The 24,250-nt window shown below is 37.5% G+C and overlaps 1 protein-coding gene across 7 annotated transcripts in view; it reads right to left on the bottom strand.

Moving 5' to 3' along the window:
• The window catches only part of LOC132011507 (contactin-4), a 941,143-nt gene that overhangs the window by 480,875 nt on the left and 436,018 nt on the right, over nucleotides 1–24,250 (bottom strand). For all 7 annotated transcript variants that reach the window (XM_059390189.1, XM_059390187.1, XM_059390193.1 and 4 more), the window contains one exon: nucleotides 20,442–20,583. In XM_059390189.1, coding sequence (XP_059246172.1) covers nucleotides 20,442–20,496 — 55 coding nt within the window. In that variant the 5' untranslated portion in view covers nucleotides 20,497–20,583. The remainder of the gene's footprint in view (nucleotides 1–20,441; nucleotides 20,584–24,250) is intronic.

Here is a 24,250-nt window from a genome sequence, read left to right as displayed (position 1 = left end):
GTGTGCTCCAAATATATTTCCTAACATCTGTGCGAACATTTCTAAGGCTATGAAAATCTTAAAAACAAATAACAGATTTGTTACAATTCCTGAATGGACTACCCCAGAGAATGATTAAACCAATTCTTTCCTTAGTCCCTTTCAGAGTTCAAACTCATATTTGGAATGATACTTGTATGCTCTCAACTTTTCTTCTTTATTAGGAATGACAAAAATCATAAAACAGGTAAAACAAAGATTGGGAAGATAATCACCTATGTTTTTTGATCTGCTAGTACTGTATTAATTGTTCTGAGGTAAAGCCAGGATGACTAAAAATCAAGGCCAAGCTAAAAACATTCAATCACTGAAATAAAAAACTGGACTACTACACCAGGCATTCAATGCTTACCTTTCTTCACCTACCCTACATGACAGTCCAAATAAGATCTTTTTTTTTTTCCTTTGTTTACTCTTTAGAAATAGGTGCCTCATTCTCTTGGCTCAGTCTCAGGAGGCTTTTACTTGTTTTGTTAAAATGCAGAAAACTATTCATATTCAAAGGACAGCTACAAAGCAATCAGCTCTACAAACTCCCAAGTAAATCCTCATCTCCCTAAAACTTTGAATGCCTCTCTACACTGTAGCACTTGACCCTTGTCAAGCTAATAATGGGCCCATGTCAGCTAATAATGTACTTAATTGTTCACTCAATCAAAAATTTTTTTTCGGGGCACCTGGGTGGCTCAGTGGGTTAAGCCACTGCCTTTGGCTCAGGTCATGATCTCATGGGATCATGCCCCGCTTTGGGCTCTCTGCTCATCAGGAAGCCTGCTTCCACCTCTCTATCTGCCTGCCTCTCTGCCTGCTTGTGATCTCCGTCTGTCAAGTAAATAAATAAAATCTTAAAAAAAAAATTTTTTTTCTTTTCAAACATCTTCAAAGTTCCAGGCAATATAATCATGGAAAACAGCCATGAACTCTATAGGTATATTTTCTTTTTATGTGGCACTAACAGTTTAATTGGGGAGACACACAAGTGAATTATTATAAAGTAAAATAAGAGCATTGTAACTGTAATTGTCAATTGTGTTAAGCAGTGTAATGATTAAAGAGCATTAGAAAACAATAGAACATGCTCTTTACAAAGAGGCATGAGGCAACTTTTGATGTGATATATGCATTATTTTCTTGCAGTGATGGCTTCACAATTATATACATATGTCAAATGTACCATATTATATATTTTTAAAATGCGGAATTTGATTTTTTGGAAGGTGGTATTTTTTTTTTAAGATTTTATTTATTTATTTGACAGAGACAGATCACAAGTAGGCAGAGAGGCAGGCAGAGAGAGAGAGAGGAGGAAGCAGGCTCTCTGCTGAGCAGAGAGCCGGATGCGGGACTCGATCCCAGGACCCTGAGATCATGACCTGAGCCAACGGCAGCAGCTTAACCCACTGAGCCACCCAGGCGCCCGAGGAAGGTGATATTTGTTACATGTCAATTATACTTAGATGAACTTTTTTTTTAAATTAAAAGAGAAGATTGTAGGAAGGTACTACTGTAGTTTCATTGGGAAAGTTTCTCTGCTGGAGAGGTATTTAAATGGAAATCGGAAAGATATGCCAGTCATAGAAAAATAAAGAAAAAGACCAGTCAGAACAGAGTGGCCATAGAGTGAGCATTGAGGGTGGTGAAGGCCCTGAGGCAGTAAGAGATTGAAATGTATTAGCAATGAAGAGAAGATTAGAACTTCCAATGAGTTAGGGAGGGAGTTGCAGGAGATAGGATTGGAGACGAAGACAGGGACATTTATGTAGGACATTATGGGTTTGATTTTATTCCATATGCAGTAGTAAGCCACTCAAAGTTAGGAAGTATGATACAACAGATTTGTGTTTTTAAATGCTTACTTTTGCTGGTATATCAAGAATGAAATGCATAAGGAGATGAAGGAAAGAAGAGTGAAGACAAGGAAAAGTCCTGATAGAACTGTTCCCCATCATCACAGTAAGAAATGATGACTGTTCCTCCTATAATGGAAGAATAAGAAATGAAGAAAAGTAGATTGTGGTGGTTTTAGATTATGTCCACAAATTCTTTGATGTTTTTCCTTCCAAAATGTGAAGCTTAAGTCACTTCCCTCAAGTGTGGTCAGGTTATAGTGGCTCGCTCTAACAAACAGAATATGGTAGAAATGACATTATACCACGCTGGCCTGCAACAATGCACTGTGGCTTCCTTTTGCTTCCTCTCTGAGCCAGTTGCTCTTGAAGGAAGCGAGGGCCAAGAGGATACACAAGCAGCCCTATGGGAGCTCCATGTCATGAGGAATCAGAGGCCTCCCACCATCTGCTAGCATGAACCTGCCAGCCATATATGTGATTGAGCCAACTTGAAAGTACATCCTCCAGCCCCAGTCAAACCCCCATATACTTTAGCCCCAGGTAACATGTGACTGCAACTTCCTGAGGGATGCTGAGTCAGAAGCACCCAGGTAAGCTAACAACAAATTCCTGACAACAAAAACAATACCGCCAAACAAAACCCCAAACATCTATGAGACAATAAATGCTTACTACTGCTTTATGGAGGGGGAAAATGTTAAGCATGACCCTAAGTATTCTTCTAAAGATCCATAATCCAGATATTATCTATGTGGAGGAAAGAGATGGCTTATATAGTTCTGCCTAAGGAGAAACTATACTCAAACACACTCACACACACACACACATTTAAAACACTGGGCTTATTATGATAATAGGCTAAAAATAGAAACAAGATTACATTTTAACAGATATGTGAACCAAAAGGCACTGCAAAAAATGTTAAAGATAAGGCAACAAAACCAGGGAAACTCATGAATCATGTTTGTAAGACCCAACTGAGCTAAGACTTTGAGAATGGTTTCTATGTTAAAACTCACAACTAATGCTACAACTACTCAGCACTCTGTCGAAATACGATGTGCTTAAAGGACCTCAAAAAGTCCTGACAACATTCTATACCAGGCTGTCCCTGTTCCAGGCCTCCAATGAAAGGTTAGTCTGGCTCCTTCATGTCACTTACTGTGTGATGGTCTGCATAGGGACAGACAGATAAGTAAGAAGACAGGTGATCTTACAAAACCTTTGAACATCATTAAATTGAATCATAAAGGTAGTAGTAATATTACATGCCTTAGCGCACACTTGATTCATATAAACTTCTATATAGTACGTGAGGTGAAAAATTCCAATAAACACTTCCACAGATGAAAAATAATGCATGAAGAAAACATGATCATACAATAAATATGATTTATCTGAATCAATATGGCCAGGATATAACAGATACACCATGCTGGGGCATTCCAACATCCATTTTGGGGGAGCTGGAAGATTTCATCCCTTTACATTAGCATTTCCTAAAATGTGGGATGCATAACACTGGTATGAGAGGTAATTTTTAGATCATACAGAGACAAAGCATTAAATAATATTGACTCACTTAAGAATAAATTCACTCCTCTTTCAATTAATTCTCTTTTAATTATTCTGATTAGAAAAGAAAGTCTCAGTTGATGTTGGCATACCTTAAAAACCTATCTAATACTTGACAGCCATATTTCTGTGGGAAAATATCAGGACTCAAGAGTATTCTGAAGACAATTCAGGCTTTAATACATTTGTTTCCACAATATTTCTATGTTTTTTTTTTCATTTGTAACAAGTAATATTGCTGTGATAGTTATTTTAGATTTAATAAATTGAGTTAATAAAAACTGAAGTAAATAATAACACAGTAAGTACACAGATTGGACAAAAATTGATGATCAAATTTTGGATAGCACTGGCTTAGAAAGCACATTTGTGCTTCACTCATATATTTTACTCATGTAGAATCTTGGAACCAAGGTGAGACAGACTTACCTAAAGTTATAAAACCATAAAGGGGCAAATAGGATTCTAAAATCCTGAGTCTCTATTACATTAACATAAAAAAAGTAAAGACCAAAATTTGAGGGCAATTTCTTTTTTTGTGTGAGGGTTTTTTTTTGTGATATTTGTAAGAGTGTTTTGTTCTTTCTTTTTTTTTTGTAATAATGAGATATAATTGACATATAACACTGTACTCATTTAAGGTGTTCAACAGAGATTTGGTACATGTGTATACTACAAAATGGTTACCCCAGTAAATGGTAATTACCTACCATTCATTACCATAAAGTGACTTTTCTTCTCAAAAGTGATTTCAAATTACTGAACAAAACATACAGTTACTTTTTAAAAAAATTTTTTTTACTGAACTGAGGATCAATTTAGATAATATGAAATCATAAACAATTATGAAGTGCAATTGACTCACAATTGCCTTTCCTCTTTCCTTATCGTTAATGGAATGGAATAGAGCAAGTAGATGAAATCATTAAGGAAATGCAAGAAATCTAGAGTATCCACTTCAAATTTGGCTATGTTTCTAATTAGATAAACATTACATTAAAACCAAGAATTTGTACAGATATCACACCATTGGGGAAAAAAGCATTCCTAAACAGGATGTCCAAAAATTCTTCTGAAGAGTAAAAAGAGGAGAGGAGAGAATTCATTTTCACTTGACAATTTTTATATTGCATAGATCACTTGTGTACAACTCATATGTGGCAGTCTTCTCAGTAGTTCATAACTTCTCAGTCAGATTCTACAAAGGATATCCCATCAAGTGCTGGCAAAAACTGTTGACCCAGACAAACACTGCTGCATTTTCATTATTTACTCTTTTGCTCTGAAGTGGCTTTATTTTGGTTTGGTTTGGTTCTTTGAATTATTATAATTCCCAGGAGGAAATTGGTATTTTATTCTAAAAACAAGATTATGAGTGAATATCACTCTCTCTTTTGAAAGAAACACAGTGGCACCTGAGTGACTAGGTGGGCTGAGCTCTGGCGTAGGCTCAGGTCATGATCCTTGATCTTGGGATCAAGCCCCAGTATGAGCCTCCCTGCTGGAAGAGGAGCCTGCTTTCACCTTTCCCTGTCCCACCCCCATGCTCTTACACTCTCATGCTCTCTCTCTCTCTCTCCCTCCCTCTCAATCACAAATAAATAAAATCTTTAAAAAAAAGAAGCAGCACAGAAGATACCACATACAAAGTATGCACTGTATTTGAATATATGAATATATTAGCTTAGTTTTAAACAAATAAATTAGAACTTTACTCATTTCAAATCAGAGGGAGGTGAACAGTTGGGAGTTTGGGAAAGAGTGCTTAAGGACAATCTCATTCCTTTTACATCTGTATGCTAAGCTAAGATATAATTAGAATGAGAAAGCAAAGGAAGATGGGAGGAAGAAAGCACTAACCCAGAGTACATCAGTGGGAGAGAGATAATGAATAGCACCTTAAGGACTGGAGGAAAAACAAGGTGACAACTCAAAAGGAAAGAAAATGGAGGAAATATACCACCTTGGAAAGAAAACAGAGATCATGATACTGTGGCTACATACCAGAAATGAAGCAACTTCAGGAAGTAACATCTGCAAGTTTAATTCGGTGTTCTCCATCATAATGTCGTGTGTCGGTAACTAAGGAGGAGGCTGATGAAGGGCTAAGTCTCACAGGTGCTGGGGGACAGACAGGTGTTTAAGCACTATAAAACCAAGAGTGCTGCTCCAGATGGAACCTGGAAAAGACTGAGCTGATGTGGACCAGGACAGAGTGGGAGGAAATACCTGGCAGTAGTGAAGCCATAACTTGTGACCTTCCACTACTTCCTTAATCTGATTTAGTTGTCCTTCTTCTTCTTCCTTTTTTAAAAATATCTTTCTTTCTTTCCTTGACATTGAGAGAGAGAGAGAGAGAGAGAGAGAGAGCACAATCACAAGCAAGGGGAGCAACAGAGGGAGAGGGAGAAACAGACTCTACTGAGCATGGAGCCCAGTTATGGGGCTCAATTCTAGGTCTCTGGGATCATGACCTGAGCTGAAAGCAAATGCTTAACTGACTGAGCCACCCAAATGCCCCATGATTTAGTTTTCCTTCTATAATGCAGAGGTGATATTAGCCACATTAGGACTACTCTGAACTCAATATTATTTATATAATATGCAAAGCACTTAGATGAGAGGGAAGAAGATAGTAATTATTAGTAATTATTACTACTATAATCATCATCATCATTAATGAAAAAGCATCCTAGGACTCTAAGTCATGTTTCAATGGTAAGAAATTTGAAAAATCATGTAAAGTAATGATGATTAACAGTTAATGATAAAGTATTACCTGTATGATACAGCATGCTCTTTCATTTCTAAAATTTTCTCATTCAAATATTAGCAGATAGACCAATAGGGTAAAGATACAGTAAAAAAAAAAAAGTTCTTATATACATTTATGTCTATATGGCTATATAAAGAATAGGATACAGGTTTATCCTTAAAGTAACATAATCACATAAGAGAAATAGTTATCAATTCTGTTTTCTTCTTCCTTCCTTACCTATGAATGAGGCTGTGACCTGCCGCCTTTTTATTCAACTTTAGAACAAAACTAAACACCATCACTTTTGACCTCCCTTACTTAGTTTTAATTATGATAGGCCAGAAGGTAAGCCTGACCTCAGCATTCTCTCTTTCCCTTTCATGCCATAATTTTCTTTCTTCTTTATTCATTTATGTAATTCAGAATCCACTAAAGTAAAGAAAATTCAAGTGTTTTGCATGCAGTAGGGCTCAGTGGGAAAAAGGAAGAAGGTCATGCCCCTTTATTATTAATAAATGATTGCAACAGACATTTTTATCATATCCTGATTATAGGCCAGACATGTGTTAAATATTTTAAGTCTCCTTTGTCAAAGAATTAAGAAATTTCCTCAAGTAACTTGGTAGCCACACTTAGAAAAAGATTTTTGAAACCAGATTTATCTCAGGTACAAGACCATCATCTTATCTACTATAGATTATATCAAGAAAGTGTCCTTTTATTTCTTTTTTAATATTTACTTATTTAAGAGAGAGAGAGAGAGAGAGAGAGAGAGAGAGCACGCAATAGCATGAGTGGGGGAGAGAGGCAGTTGGAGAGGAAGGTACAGACTTCCCCATGGAGGAGGGAGCCTGATGCGGGGCTCGATCCCAGCACCTCGGGATCATGACCTGAGCCGAAAGCAGACACTTAACCATCTGAGCCACCTAGACGCCCCCCAAGGAAGTGTCTTATGACATTTTAACAATATGGTTCATTGAGAACACTGTATTTTACTTGGAATTCTAACTTAAATCTGTCAGAACATATTATTTAAAACAAATTGTTTCAGCACACAAGATTATAAACTCTTTAAATCCAATATAGATGGATACACACGTAGATGTATCCCCAACACCTGTCAGTATGTGGAAGATAGTAGATGTTTCGTAAATTGTTTTTACATAGGTGAATAGGTTAAGTATTTTCAAAAGAACCAGAAGTTCTAACGTTAAGAACCTAATCTCTTCTCCAAATTTATTTGCTACTATATGTTATATTGTAACATAAGATGACAGGGTATTGTTAGCCAAGTTACCTAAAACCATTCTCAGGTGGGAAAACAGCTGAGAAATCCAGTCACAAACTTTTATCCAAAACACCCTCAATAATAAAATTCCATGTCCGTTTACATTAAATTTAGACGTGTTATGAATGTGACACAAACACAGCAATCAATTCCAAGTCCAATCAGGAAAAAGTTTGATAAAAGCCAATCAAATATTCCCAAAATGTGATCCTTGCTCTGAAAGTAGGGCACCATGTGAACGTGGGCAGATGAATTAATCTTTTCACTCTTTTGTTTTCTCATCTGCCCTGAGAGAGAGGGACTAGACAACAGCACAACTTTGGCAAATAATTTTGGCACAACTTTTGAATCTCTGATTGCTAAGGTAATAAATTTGCTGCAAGGGATTGTTAGGTCAACTACCAGACTCATCTTCAAAGCTCCTTAGAAAAGAGTTATGCTTTCTTCGGTATCTCAATTTATCCTGACTTATTTTGAAATTTGTTTCCACATCAATAAGCAGGATGCATTTCTAGGTTTGTTAATTCCTTTCTGGTACAGATGTCACTTAAGTGGAAGCAATATAGTTGACACCAAGAAGTTTACATCAAATTTTGTTTCCTTTTACTTAAATAGTTCAAATAACATGGACGTTGCTGCATTCATACCTTTGAAATAATCTATTTGGCATGATACATTCATCATATACTTTGTCAGTAAAACAGCCTCTGCCTTTTTTTGTCATACCCATAAATACACTCATTTGGATGTATGTATAAAAGTTTATTATAATGCAACCATGCTCATTTGAAGGATCATATAAATATACTTGCTTTTATGTATGTATAAATTTTTATTGAAACTCAGCCACACATACATTGTACTGTATGCGGTTACTTGAGTACTGCAAGGACAGACTTGAGGAGTTGCAACAGAGACTATATATGGTCCCCCAAACCTAAAATATTTACTATCTGGCCTTTAGGTGAAAAAGTTTGCTGACACCTGACCTAAAAGAAACCTGAGACATCTTCCAGAGTAGTGTGCCCAGTAAAAAGAGAATGCAAATTATACAGGTAATTTTAAACTTGCTAGTAGCCACATTTTATTATTTTTATTTTATTATTATTTTTTAAAGATTTATTTATTTATTTGAGAAAGACAGCATGTTAGTGAGCTCAGGAGGAAAGAAAATCCCAAGCAGAATCCATGTTGAGTGCAGAGCCCAAAATAGGGCTCCATCTCATGACCTGAGATCACAACCTGAGCCAGAATCAAGATAAGGATACTTAACTGACTGAGCCACCCAGACAACCCTAAATAAACTGAATTTTTTAAAATGTGGTTACCAGGGGTGTTTGGGTGTCTCGGCCGGTTAAGCATCTGCATTTAGCTCAGGTCATGATCCAGGCATCTTGGGATCAAGCCCCTCATGGGGCTCCCTGTTCAGCAGTGAGTCTGTTTCTCCCGTTCTCTCTGCCCCTACCCCTGCTTGAGCTCTCTCTCTGTCTCTCTCAAATAAATAAACACTTAAAAAAATCAATTTATTTAAATAAAAAAAGGAAACAAAACCAAATAAATAGTTTACCCATTTGTCCTCTTTCTGCCTTCCCTTTTTGTACCAAAACTATTTACAAAGCATTGGCTTGGGATATAATCCTCAGGTAGGGGAAGTTTAATCTCAAATTCAGTACAGATTTTTAATTTTAGCCACCAGGAGGTTTGGTACAGACAGGAAGGAAAAGAAATGTTCTGCTTCCTAGAGACACCTATATGGGACAAATCAGTAACAATGGTCATTCTGCTTCCTCAAGATCACCCTCATACACAGATGGTCTCCTTTCCCTGACATTAGTACCCCCTCTCGTTTCCATGATGGAATCAAGTGTCACACCTCAGGTGAACTAAAGTCAGAGAGTTCACTCCCACAAGGATGTTTATGCTTTTTTCCCCCTCTTATTACAGGATTTGCGTTTTGGGTGTGGGCTAGAGAGAGATGAAACCCCCAGTGTCCATAAAACACACACTAGAAGGTGCCTTAAGGGAGCAGTGGTAGACAGACTGAGATTAGAGTTTGGAAACTTGGATTCTGAACATGCTACTAATTAACTGTGTGTCTTTGGCCAAACCAGTTAACTTGTCTAAAATATGGGAGTTGGGATAGGCTGACAGTCCTAGAATCCTGTTAATTATATATAACAGAAGTTGGCACTGAATAATGCTGATTTCCTGACAAGATAGGCTCTATCAGTAAAATGTAATATTTAATAAGATTTCAAAAACATTATTCCCCCCAAGGAGTTTTAATAAATTTGCTAAAATATAATCCACATGCAATATAATCCACCCTTTTATAATGTACAATAAAATCGTACTATGGTATGTATATTTGTTTTCCTCTCAAATTCCTATGTCTAAATCCTAGCCCTGTGATGATGGGTATATAGACAGAATTTAGCTATCTGCCATCTGGAAGAAGGCCTTTTTCACCAGAACCTAACAAGCTGGCAAGTTGATTTTGGACTTCCAGCCCATGGAAACTGTGAGCAACAAATTTCTGTTTATAAGCCACCAAGTTTGTGGTTATCGTAGCCTTCCTTGATTAAGACAAGTGGTTTACAGTATATTCATAAGGTTGTTCAGGCATTCCTTCATAATTCCAGAGTATTTTCTCCCTTTCTTCCTTCTTTATTCCTCTCTTCCCTCCTTCCTTCCTTCCTCTCTTTTTAAGATTCTATTTGTTCATTTGAGAGAGAGAAAGAGAGAGAGAGAGAGAGAGAGAGAGAGAGCTTGAAAGAGACCATGAGCAGGAGGGAGGGAAAGAGGGAGAAGCAGACTCCCTGCTGAACAGGAAGCCTGATGCAGGACTCCATCCCAGGACTCTGATCAAGACCTGAGCTGAAGGCAGACACTTAACTGACGGGGCCACCCAGGCACCCAATTCCCTAGTATTTTCATTATCCTAAGGAAACTGTACACCCAATAGCAGTCACTCTAGTCTTCCCCTACACCCCCTCTGGGCAAGAATAATTTATTTCCTGTCTATGGATTTCTGTGTTTTGTACATTTCATATAAATGAATTAACATATGGCCTTTTGTGTCTGGCTTCTTTTACTTAGAATATTTCAAGGGTTTATCCATGTTGTAGTATCAGTATGCCATTCCTCTTTATGGCTGAATAACACTCCATTGTACGAGTATCATATTTTGTTTATCCATTCATCAACTATTGACATTTGGGTTATCCCCACTTCTTGACTACTATGAATAATAGTGCTATGAACATTTTTGTACAAATTACTTCTATTCTGGTCAATGTGATTTGTAGGGTCTCTATAAAAAAAACTTTTCAAAAAAATCTTCTAGTCTTCAATATTTCACTGTTTTTGCTGGGTACAAGAAGACTTCGACATTCTTTCTTCTATAAAAGCACCTTGGAGGGACTGTGATAAAGAACATTTACCTTATTCTTTGAGTCAAAAGTTTAAAAAAATTTACATTTTGTACCTCTCCCCTTCATACGTGTCCCTTAATCAATTTCCCTTCAGGCTCAGGGCTACCAGCTTGAGTTTCTACTTCTACAAAGACAAGGAAAAGAAGGGAATTATTCTTAGATATAGTTATAAACTAAGGAATAATAGGTTAGTTCCTGCATCTTCTATGGCATTGCTATTCAATAGACCCATAATGTGAGGCACATACATAATTAACATTTTTCTAGTACCTACATTAAAAGAAAAAATAAACTGGCAAAATTAATGTTTTGTTTAGCCCAGTGTATTCATTTCAACATGTAATTGGTATAAAAATTACTAAAGGTATTTTCAATGTTTCCTTGTACTAGGTTTCCAAATCCCAGGGCAGCCACAAAAAGAAGGGGATGTGAAGGTAAAGGCAGAGATTGAAGTCATCCATCCACAAGGCAAGGAATGGCCAGGATTGCTACTATAACCAGAAGCTAGGAAGTGGCAAGGAGGGATTTTTCCCTTGAACCTTCAGAATGAGTATGGCCCTGCCAGCATCTTGATTTCAGATTTCCAGCTTCAAGACCTCTGAGAGAGTAAATTTCTGTTGTTTTGGGCCACTTATTTATTATTCGTAATTTGTTACAGCTGCCCTAGGAAACTACTACAGATTTTGGGAGGTGTTTCGACCAGCCACATGTCAAGTGCTCATATCTAACTGTGGCTACTTCCAGCACAAATTAAAGCTTTAGAGGGGTCTTCTGTGGCCTTTTGCTAACATTACTATAGAAAAAGAGAACCTTGGACCAAAATCTCAGTTCAGATCTGACAGAGTGAGCCATCTCACCTAGAATTATTCCTTTCCAAAACAAAACAATCTGTTATCTACCTTAAGGGAAAGGATTCTTAATTACTCTGAGAAGACAAAACAACCTGACAATTTACTAGGCACTGTGCAAAATATTCCTGCTTCCCTCCCCCCTTTTATTTCTCTAAGCACAGAATTCACATCTAATGATAATATGTACATTATTGTTTACCAAAAGGATTAGTCATTATACTGTATTTGTAGGTTCCAGGGACATTTTTCTTCTATTTTCCACTTTCCCAAGATTCGACCACGTAGTTCTAGTTCCCTTGAAAATTAAAGAAAAACATCTTTTCTGCATTCATCACATCACAAAACAGATCAAGAGCACAGGCGAATATCATACCTGTTAGTAGCTCACAGGCAGTGAAACAAGGCTTAGCAGAAAAATTAAATTATTTCATTACTCAGGACACCTCTTCAACATGAGAAGCCCTTACTTTGTATTATTAGGTATTCAGTAAGGTGCTCTGAAAGTCGCATCAGTAAAAGCGCGGCATATGTACGAGGGGGAAAAGTAAACCACTAGATTATGAATCACAAAACTTACATTCCAGCTTTGACATTGATGCCAGACATATGACCTTGAGCAGGTCACTTACCACTAAGAATCCCATATGTAAAATTGGAATAACGACAATTCCTGCCTTACCTGCCTCCAACGAGCATTTAATATGGTTCTCAAGCATAGAAAAGCATCAGAATCTTATATATGTGTTATTAAAACACACACTGAGGGACTCATTTCCACAAATTCTGATTCTGTAGGTTTGGGCTGAGGTCTGGCAATCTGCATTTCTGATTACTGTACCAGGTGATGCTGATGCTGCTGGTCCATGAACTACATTTGAGAACTACTGGTTCATAGTATTTTACAAGATGGCGAGCTCTATGAGGACAGGTCCTAGGTGTCATTAGGCATGATATTATCACAGTAAAAAGCTCAGGCTTTGGAGATATACAGACTCAAATTCAATACTGCTTTGATTCCTTAGTCAGGTCATAACCCCTCATCTAGGAAATGGGTTCTTGTCAGGTTAAATGGGATAGCTGCACTCATGAATGTGATGTATCTGGCACAGATATGCTCAATAAATTTTCACTCATTATTATTGTGGTTGCCTCTAGCCCCTAACAGCCTTGCTAAACAGACTGTTCAGCTAATATTTCATAGTTAACAAGTGCTAAACAAATTAAGGGTGTTATTACAGTAGTGTAAGGCAACATCTCATCAAACTGTTTATCATATAGATGAAGTATCTGGTTGACATCACCAATGGGAGTTAAGTGGGGAGAGAAGAATAGAAGGATGTGGCTCATCACAGTCTTTGCCCTAGTATATTCCACCACAGTTCCTTAGGGGCTGTTACGTGCACCTTTCTTTATCTGGGTAGGTTGTTGTTGTTGTTGTTGCTGTTATTGTTTGTAAAATGTATTTTGGAAATCTTTCATCATTTTGAGCCACTAGATCCTTCTATCTTTAGAAACTTTATCTCTTTGCAACTTGATAAATTTCTGGAAGCCCCATCACAGAAACCTTCCCAACTCTTCCCCAGTGCCAGTTCCCCAGACAGATGGCTCCAGCTGGCAACGGTCTTTGGTATCTTCCTTCTAGGAAGCAGACCCTAAATGTTGTGTCTGGTATACAAGTAAATGGACGCCCACTTGTTTGTTACTTCTGGTGATGATGATAATAACAGCACTAACTGCAACTAGCACTTAGTCCATGTGACAAAGCCAGGCACCTTCCTGAGTGCTCTACACATAGAAGTTTAATCAATTTGGGTATTTATTTTTCATCGATATTCTTCATTATTATTATATCCCTATTTTAACGATGAGGTCATACTGCAAAAAGGTGAGGTCAGGGGAACAAATGTACTATAAAGTCTGCTATCCAATCTTCAACCACTGAAGAAAGGCAGACACCAGGGTGCTAAGAAGTGGATACTGGTGACATCATCATCACCATTACCACCACCACCACCAGTGCCAAGAGGACAGGGTCTATGTTTCACTTAGAACTAAACTACATTCTTAGAATGAGAGCAATGCAATGTTTAGCACTGGCAGATCCTCAAATGGATGTCGAATGACTCGGCGAACAATAGCTCGCATGAAATGGTGCTGGCTAAGTATCAGACACCGTACTGAGCATGAAGAACACATACATGATTTCAAGCCTAATAAACACCCAAATGAAGTAAATACACTTATTCTGTCCAATTTATAGGTGGTGGGAAAAGCCACCTAAGAGAGGGAGATAAAATAGCTCGATCATACAGCCTTTAAGTGGTTGACCTATCTATTTCATTTCAAAGTCCCTGCTCTTAATGACCTGTGCTGCTGGGTCTCCAGGTCCCATTTTTGGCAATGTAGGAGATGCCACAGGCTACTCTTCCACCTACCATCCTCAAGCTCTGGGGTTAATCCCGTATTTCAACAAACAACTACTACACAAGTTGATATGAAATGCAGAGTAATATATAGATTTTAATCTGTTTTTCTCCCTCCCTCCTAATATGTTTCATTCAACAGAATTTTTTTTTTGGGGGGGGTAGATACAGGCCCTAGACTCTATCAGTAAGGGAATTTTATTTATAGCTAAGACATCCAGCTTGGCTAAGCATATCTAATGAAGCCATTAATGATGTTGCTTCAGGAGAGGTCTTAAATTGAATATTTCTAATAACTTTTGGGTGGTATGACTGCTATTATATGTCCATGCCTATGGGGATATAAAGCTGCTGCCAGTTTCTCTATTTACCTCAACATCTTCATTACTGATTATTATTTTCCCACCATGAAATGTACTTAAGTACTTAAATTGATATTCAAAAGGAGTTTTCCATTTGCTGTTTATTATTTTCTGGGCATACTTCTTCCCATTCTCTTCTTGAATTTTCATCACTGGAGTCACTGCTTTTTAATCTAGTTATTAGCTCTCTTCTTGCTAAATCTTTCTACTGCTTTGGCTTCATTTCATGGCCATAGTTAGAAAAAAGCACAGAGGAAATAGGAAATCCATTCGTTGGGTTCAGTCAGCATGACTATAAATGCATTAGCAAGCCAGTTTCTTAGAAAGAGAAACAATAAAATAGGAGGTCACTAAAGGACTATGCTTTGCAGTAACTATATGAAAACTGACATTTATCCAAACCTTTTTTGATCTTAACTTTATTTTTGTAACTTTTGCAAGAGCAGAGTCAGTACTAGGTTTAATATCTGTCTAGAACTATTAATTATTTGAATGTTGCCCATTCTTCTGTTTATTCTGGAAAAAATATGAGAATGTTGAGAAATGAAATACTATACAGGCTGTCCTATGAGGACAAGCTGTGAAACTAACTTCAGTGTGCTCTCCATCCTGGTGGAGCTACATGGGCATTATGAAGAAGGCTTCCCTTCCCTTGTTTTCAGCATGATCCTGAACTTTGCTGGAATATTCTGATTACGTGGACAGATGATGCTCATTGAGTTCTATTATCACAATGAATATATACCGGAAGTTCCTAGTGTGTATTTGTGTCCTCTTACCCTGGAAGAAGCTAAAACCATAGACAGCGTAGTTAATCTTAGTGATAAGAGATTTCCTGAGCATAAAAATCCCTTCTGAAGACCACTGAATATTCTCTCCAAGTAGTCTGATTGCAGGTATTGGCCTTTGGCTTATAATTTTTTACTGTCATAGATACAAGCTATATGCCTATGACCAACTATTCAACCCAGGGCTCCTCCTTGCTCCATATTTTGTGCACACTCACCAGTGCTAGAATATGTCTCTCTTGAATTATACAGGACCATTACTCCACCGTTTACCCCCATATGCAGCTGTAACAATGGCATGGGATTTTGTGAACAAGTCAACAAAGGCTTGCATTTGGAAAGGATGCACTTTCTCAAAAAGAGATAATTGCTGAAGTTGGTAAACTGCACCACAGAAATGGGAATAAATTTAGCCTCTCTGAAACCAAAATCAACTGAGAATACATCAAACATACACATTTTTTTGACTCATTCACAAAGGGTATTCACATAGCTTGCTGTCTCTTTCCATACATGAACATATGGACCAGCCATTTTACTCTTTCTTTCAAATTCTTTCAATGTGAACAGAATCAGTAACACATGATTGCACATAGGAACTCGGTAAAACTTTGTAGTAAGTTAAACACAATTTTAAGCTTAGCTCTAACATTTCCATAATGAATGAATTAATTGATTGATTAATTTCTCAGACCATGTGTATAGCTAAAGCCAAAAATTTCTGAGTTGATAAAGGACTTTGGGAACAATCTGTTTAATAGCCTCATTGTACAGAGGTGTAAAGTGAATCCCAGAGGAGCAATTATGACTTGCTCTGTATTTTGTTAATACTGCAACCAGTAAACTGTAAAAACAATAAGAGAGTTGCTTAATAGTAAAATATTATCTGGTTGCAAGACCTAGACAATAGTCAAGTTGTACCTGTATAAAGGCATGTGTACATGCACTTGTAAAAGTAACTGCATACATATACCTACAAGGATATACATCATAGTCAAGCACATCAGTAATCTCTGTCAAAACTATGTTTTCTGTCTGATTTCTTCTTAATTACTGACATGACTAATACTGGGCCACTGCTCTGCTATTAATCAGCGTGTATGTATTTTTGGTTTGTATTCCTCCAAAATCGTTGTGAAGGAAGGTTTGGATATAGCTAATTTATTTGGGAGATGATCCCGGGAAGCAGGGGTGAAACAGGTAAAGGCAGAAGAAACTACTATAGGCAACTGGTAATCCATCTTTCCTAGGGTTCTTTAAGGAACCATGTAGAATGTGCCTAATAACTGTCCTCCTAAATGACAGGAGGCTGTGGTATTTATTACTGTTATCCCTACCTCACTGGTTGAGGAATGTAGCAGAGGAGAGTGAGCTTCTCATAGTTTCTCTTGCTTGTAACTATAGACAAAGACTGGAGGCAGAAAAACACACAGGGGGCACAGTGTACCCAGCAGTAGCTGAAGTAAGAAATGGGCAAGATGGTGTCATACCAAGAACATCTCATATAAAGTTTAAGGCAAATAAACCAATTCTCATACTTTATATATTTAAACCTAATACGCACACACACACACACATAAAATAAGAATTTGTATGGATTAGCTTCAGAGGTGACTAGTCCCTCCCTTAACATAAAACTGACTACAGTCTATTTTGGGTTCATAGTCGACTTTAAAATTGTAGACTGCTTTCGATCTCTCATGTCTGGCCAGTATGCAGCATTCATTCATTTGAAACATGTTTATTTAGTTATTGAATGGCACCGTTCACTAGGCATTTTGAAGATGCTAATGAAGATGAAGATAGCAGCGATCTAAAAAAAAAAAAAACAACAACAAAAAAAACCACCAAAAATACCTGCCTGAATAAAGCTTCAATCAAGCGGGGAAAGACATTTAATATAAAAACAAATAAAATACAGTTATTCATATATTGATAAGAAACCTAAAGAAAAATAAAACAATAAGAGGGGTAGAGAATGTTGCTAAAAGAAAATGTTGCCATTTTCACTAGTATTAATTTGTTTATTGTTGTCAAGAAGAGCCTCACCAACTAAGTGGCATTTAAGCAACAATTCAAATAAGGTTAGAGAGCAAGTGACAGGGACATTTAATGGAAGAAAATTCTTGGCAAAATGAAGACTTTGTACAGACACCCCCAACATCCAGTGTACTTGGAAAAGTGTATAGTAACAACAACAACAACTAAAAACAAACAAACAAACAAACAAAAAACCCAGTGCTGGAAATAAACTTTGCCAACTGGTAGACCAGGAGCTATATCTCTAGCCTGAAGACCATTTTGGTCTGTTTTATGCAGGCTTTTTGTTTTCATTTTTAAAATTAATTTGAATTGATTGGCAATGTTAAAAAAAAATAAGAGGTTTATGCATAAAAATGTTGAAGAACTAGAAGACCTAGCACAGAGGACTAGAGTTGGGCACTAATTAGATGGTTGCTAATTTAACAGGATATGTTTTCTCCGATTTTCCACAATTACCAGTATCCTATATTGTATGTAGGAGTCACTATCCCTTGAAGAATGTTCACTCATTTGTTAACTTCCTTACTCATTCAGGTGGTGGAGTTCTGTGATTCCTGGTTTAAATTCACTAAGAGGCAGGATAATAAAACCAATTTTGTAGAGACTGGATTTTCAGACTACTACTATTATTTCTTCTTCTTCTTCTTCTTCTTCTTTTAAAATTATTGTCAGAGACTTAGCTTAATATTTGGCAAAAGAGAAGAACATTTCTATTGTACCATAAATTACTAATCAATACCTTTAAATAATTAGCAGACCTCAAGATCTATTGCTTGCAGGAGCAATAAGCTTATACATTTGGATCTTCTATCTTATTTAGGAAAAGACCCATTTGAGATCCACTAATTATGGTAAACATAACAGACACAAATATTTTCCTTGACAAAAACTTACCATGCAAACTATGACTAAGGAAGTATAGGAAAGGAAAAAACCGAGAAGCTAAAGCAGTTAAAGAAATCTGTTCAAAATTCAGAGTGCTGAGTGCTATATAAATTAATGAAATCAAGACAAATAGCAAGAAAACAAAAACATTAATTAAAGCTTGACTTTACCTACACTGAAGGAGGCATATGGTAAGGGAATATTAATGCCATGTGAAACAGTTCACAAAAAAGGCTCACAGAAACAATCGATATACCGACCAATTCCCAACAAAACGCTAACTGAACAGAAAGATACAGGTACTCATCTTCAATGAGAATTCCAAGTTTTTCAAAACACAACTCAGAAGATTAATGTCTTCCTTGATTTTCAACTCTTTAATTTCTTGACATCTACTCAGCACACTGGTTTAAATAAGCACATTGCTGTAGTCAAATACTGAGAAATCCATTCACTGCTTTAAACTTTAAAGAATATGTTCATCCCAGAGTAGGAGAAGTTAGAACCAGACTGACTCAGTTAAGGCCTTTTCTGGAGGGTCCATGTACACAAAATGACTGGAGAAAAGCAAGTGAGGCACAAAGCCTGATAAACATTGGTGGAGAATGACAAGATTTACTCTCCAATCAGATGAGGGAGAAGTGATAAAGCTAAAACAGGTGTCTAGACGCCAACATATCCATAATCAGGGAATGGTGAGGATATTTGTGAAGACAAAAGGTTCAGGATTTAAAGGTAGGACACTATAACACTTACGAGTGAATGTGGGTTAACATTTAGAAAAAGAGTGAGAATGAAAGCCAAAATTTCAAGACTAAATTTGTAAGCATAAACTGGACAAATCAACAATATAACTAAAGGACTATATTCTAATGATCAAAATTATGGATTCTGGAGTCAGTCTGCTTGAGTCTGAAACTTAAGTTTCCCCACTTACTGGCTTGGGTAAGTTTCTTAAGTTCTTCTTGATGTTTCAGTAATGATATTAACAGTGATGGTGTTGCCAATAAAAATAAATAGTTAACATTGACTTCTTAGTGGTCATGATGTAATTAAATGAGCTAAATTACAACAGGTGAGCACAGTGCCTGGCATGGAAAAGTCATCTCTGTATGCTAGTATTACCACTGCTAGCTTTAATTTTGTAACAATTACAAATAATCTGTTCTATCAAGCTTTCAATCTATGTACCTATAGAACTCAGCTAATAGAGCTTTAAGGGAGCAGTAACCGTGTGTGTCGTTCTCAGGATTATGTTCCCAGATACTAGCACAAAGCTGGGTCTTTGCAAGGTACTCAGTAACATTATTTGAACGAAGTCATGAATCAAAGTAATGGTGACCCAAAAGTTATTTTTGTTGTATTTTATAAAAATGCAAATATAATCCATGTGTCCTTCTTGGACTCAAAACTCTCAATAACAAAGCAGGTCAACTAGACATTTCAAAAAGGCCTAGAAAGATGCCCACCACTCCAACCTTAAAACCAACTCTCAGCATGCGTTGGACTTAAGATGCATCAATATTTGAATTATGCATGCTACCTGGCAGGTTCATATCTTCCAGAAAATCGAGAAAGTAATAAGCAGTATGTCCAAACTTTTTAAAGCCCTTGTCTACTAGCTGACCATTGGTACACAGTAAAAATCTCCTATCTTTTTTCTTTCTGTCTTCTGCTAACTATAGGTGTATTGAAATGAAAAAGAAAGAGTCTTAGTATCAAAAGATGGAGCAATATTAATAAAGACATTGAAAGAACTGCCCAAATAAACTTCCATCCACTGACATCAAAGTAGGCAATACTCTAGACTATATTATCGGTTTTATTGCCCAATATCTCTATGCAATTGACCAGTGGGATGAGCAAAAATAACAACTTTCAAACTAAATAATGGCTCAGAGGACTCTAAAAGGACCAGATAGGTAGGTGAAACATCAATGTCTAGCTCTGGATACAACACCATGAAAAGAGCCACTAAAAGACCATCAGGAAAGTATATTCAACAGTGTCAGCAAATGTTAGTCTAGTCATGGTAACGTGCACTCTTACGATTTTATCATGCCATCTAAAGTGAAGACCCACTTTTGAATTAGTGTGAAATACAGTGGCATTTTTAAATCAAGAAGTTTTTAAATGACACTCTACCTGCAAGGCACAACATGAATGATTGCAGTACCAGCAGTTCCCATGGCAACCTCATCTTCAGTTTCCGAGGTCAAAGGAGTTTCGAGTCCAATAACAAGTGAAAAGAATCGCTGCTTCTTTTAAGTTTTGTTCAACCTTTAATCTGTGGGAAAGAAGAGACATTGCAATGAGATTCGCAGATACTTCTTGTGGTCTCTACAAATTTGTTTTTACCTGAACACAAATAAAACTCACTTGTGGAAAGTCCGACTAAAGAATAGTATGTTAAATTATGAATATGAAGCAAATAAGCTCCCTCTCCTTTCCTTCCAAATAACACCTGGGCAGAGAATGGAGCTGGTGTCTTCCTGTGGCTACTGAGTGTAAGCAAGAACAGCTTTGCTTAGATATAAACCAACCCAAAGGCAGAGGAATGGACTATTGGAATGGACTATTTTTTTTTTTTTAATAAGGTCCTACTCAAGCCTTAGTCTCCAGTCCCTGTTCTTATTTATTTTCCAATTAATAATACAAAAATGCCAACATGGAAAAACTGCTACTGTATAAGATAGAGTTAACATTGCTGGACCACAAGGAAAAAATTCCAAGGTTTAGAACAGAGTTATATGTGGGGAGATTATAACTACTCTATCAATTTAAGTATTTTTCCTTACTCTATGTTTCATCTCCTGAATCTAATAAAAGAGCTCAGCTCCAGTGCCTACTGGGAGAAATCCTACCATCTATGAGTAGCTGACTACTAGTTTTTTTTTGACAAACAGAGAACATGATTTAAAAAAGCAACTCTTCCATTACCCAGAAATCTCAAAATAGGAGAACTTGGGGGTATATGAAAGGGTCTGTATTCCAAAGGCTACAAAGCAAGTAAGTGAATGAGTGAACAGGCAGACAAACAGGGCACTCTGGAGAACACAACCTCTCTGAAGTGGGTAGGTGCTCCTTAGCTCAAGCTGACGGCTAACATATGGGGCACAGACCCAGGACTACAAGACCACTTATAACTTTTCAAAGAAAAAAAATTTAAATATTATTGTATTTTGAAAATCTCCCATTTTTAAATATTGAAAATCGGTTCAAAATATTTTCTTAAACAATGTGTGAGCCAAATAATGTCAAATTATTGTCAGGTCCCAAAGGTCTGCAACATGACCTTAGAAAAAAGAACTCTGACAACACTTCCTTTCATCTACCCATCCCTTCTCCCTCCGTACTGCCAGCAAGCCATGTATTTATGCATATATGGGGCACCTTTTGCTTTCCAGATGCTGGATGAGGCACTGGACCTCCCAAAATGCAGACAACCAGATCTAGCCTCAAGGATTTCCAACTCCTACTAACTGGGGGCATTTACCCACATTTCATAAAACTGCAATACAATATGCCATTGTGAAGGAAGGAAGAGACTTTCTGGCCTGGGAAATATCATAAAGGAGAAGAGCTCCCACTGGGGTCTAAAAGATGAGCAGGATACTACCTATTTATCCTATTTACAGGAGAAAGCTAGGAAACTAGGAGACTCAAATGCTCTTTACAATTCTGGCTATAACTAGTTGCATGATTCTGGGTATACACCTGATCCTCTCTCCTTCTCCTTCTTCTTCTTCTTCTTTTAATTAATATATAATATATTATTTGCCCCGGGGGCACACGTCTATGAATCATCAGACTTACACACTCACACCACCAGACTTTCACAGCACTCACCATAGCACATACCCTCCCCAATGTACATAACCCAACCACCCTATGGCCATCCACCCCAACCCGCCAGGAACTCTCAGTTTGTTTCATGAGATTAAGAGTTTCTTATGGTTTGTCTCCCTCCTGATCCCTTCTTGTCTCAAAGATACCACCTTGCTAAGTAAATAAAACCTTTTTCAAAACTATATAGTGCCATACAAATGCTAGATAGTATTTTTACTGCACATCCAATATTTTTATCCTAATAATAACCTGGGGCTTTTCATCTCACCCCCACTTGTAAGGAAAACACTATGATGGAACACAGGCTCACAAAAAAACATGGAACAGCACAAGCTCATTAATCAAGGGCTCTTAGCATTAATTTATACTGGGTGGTCACTGAGAAGCCTTTATGTGTACCAGGAAGCTAATAGAAAGTGGAGAACCGGGACGCCTGGGTGGCTCAGTTGGTTAAGCAGCTGCCTTCGGCTCAGGTCGTGATCCCAGCGTCCTGGGATCGAGTCCCACATCGGGCTCCTTGCTCAGCGGGGAGCCTGCTTCTCCCTCTGCCTCTGCCTGCCATTCTGTCCGCCTGTGCTCGCTCTCTCCCCCTCTCTCTCTCTGATAAATAAATTAAAAAAAAAAAAAATCTTTAAAAAAAAAAAAAAAAGAAAGTGGAGAACCATCATTAGAGAACTTGTCTTTCTTTTGTGCCCTTAAATAGCTCAGTTTCTGATAAAGCTAGACTAATATATTGTGAAGACAAAAGGGACTCTTAACTTCTGATCTGCTGATGTGGCTGAAAGCAGGCAGCATCTCTAATTGGATATGTTCAGATACTTTTCTGACATGCATGGTGATTAGGCCATTTTAGATAAACAGGATGTGCTGATCAATGAAAACTATTAATGTCTTAAGCAAATGATCAGGGTATTAATAATTAATTTTGCGAGGGAAATGTCATCTCAGACCTAGGGATTGATCTACAATGTTAAGCAGTTTCTTGAAGCAATTAAAATTAGCTTAGGAAATGTATCCTATTTCATGATAAAGATTTAATTCATGATATGATGCTATTTACAGTGTGAGTTAAGAGCTGTAGATTTTTAAGGATGAAGGAATTCAAGCACCCTATTGGCATTTATTTACATTCAGGTAAGGTAAGGTCGTTGACAGTAATTTGTCTAGTGGGCAGTTGTGTCAGAGAACCAGGTTTTCTGTACGGAGCTGAAGATTCATGAATCTCATGTGGGACTGTGGTACAGGATACAAAGTTTCATAATTTCAGTTTTTCTACTAAAGCCAGAAAGAAGGTTGTAGGATGAGCCAAGAGTTATGGTGGTAATAGATCTCCCCTGCAGCTCAGAGCTCTCCCTGGTTTATCCTAAGGTGGCTATAGCAAAAGATAGTGTACTCAGCACTAACTCTGAGACCTTGCCTAAGAATTAGACTCGTAAATTCTAGAGAGGAGACCACACAATGAAAGAGGACTTGGTTGCTTTCTCTGGCTGAGCCAGAAGGAGATTAACTGAGAACTCTCAGGATATTTTTACACAATGCTAAATAGCAAAACTCCTCTAGCCTTCAATCCTTTGAACAGTTTTGATATTCTGATAGTAATACCAAAGATCTCCCTATAAAGTACTTAAGAAAAAGCAGTATTCATGGGACACCTGAGTGGCCCAGTCAGCTTCTGACTTTGCTCAGGTCATGAATACCAGAGTCCTAGAATCTAGTCCTACATCAGGCTCCTTGCATTTTGGAGAGCCTGCTTCTCCCTTTGCCTGCTGCTACCCCTCCTTGTGCTCTCTCTCTCTCTCTCGGGAAAAAAAAAAAAAAAAATTTAAATTAAAAAAAAAAAAAAGAATTAAGCAGGATTCAATTCCCCCTTAAGAGTCCTGGTTTCTAAGAACCTCCATGCAGGATCTGATCATACCATTATTTGATTTAGGACTCTGTTCATTTACAATGCTGTTGTTATCCAAGTAGGTCTAATTCAGCCTGTTAGGGTCGAGAAGACCTCAACCCAGGGAGGCGCGAGGAACGACACCCAGGCGGCTCTTTCTGCAACAGCAAGGGTTTTATTGTTCCAGCATGCTGGGGCTCTGCAGCATTCCTGAAAACCA

This window comes from Mustela nigripes, chromosome 2 (genome assembly GCF_022355385.1).
Source record: "Mustela nigripes isolate SB6536 chromosome 2, MUSNIG.SB6536, whole genome shotgun sequence".
NCBI classification, from domain to species: Eukaryota; Metazoa; Chordata; class Mammalia; order Carnivora; family Mustelidae; genus Mustela; species Mustela nigripes.
Note: the sequence above shows the minus strand (reverse complement) of the source record. Positions and strands in the feature narration are given on the sequence as shown.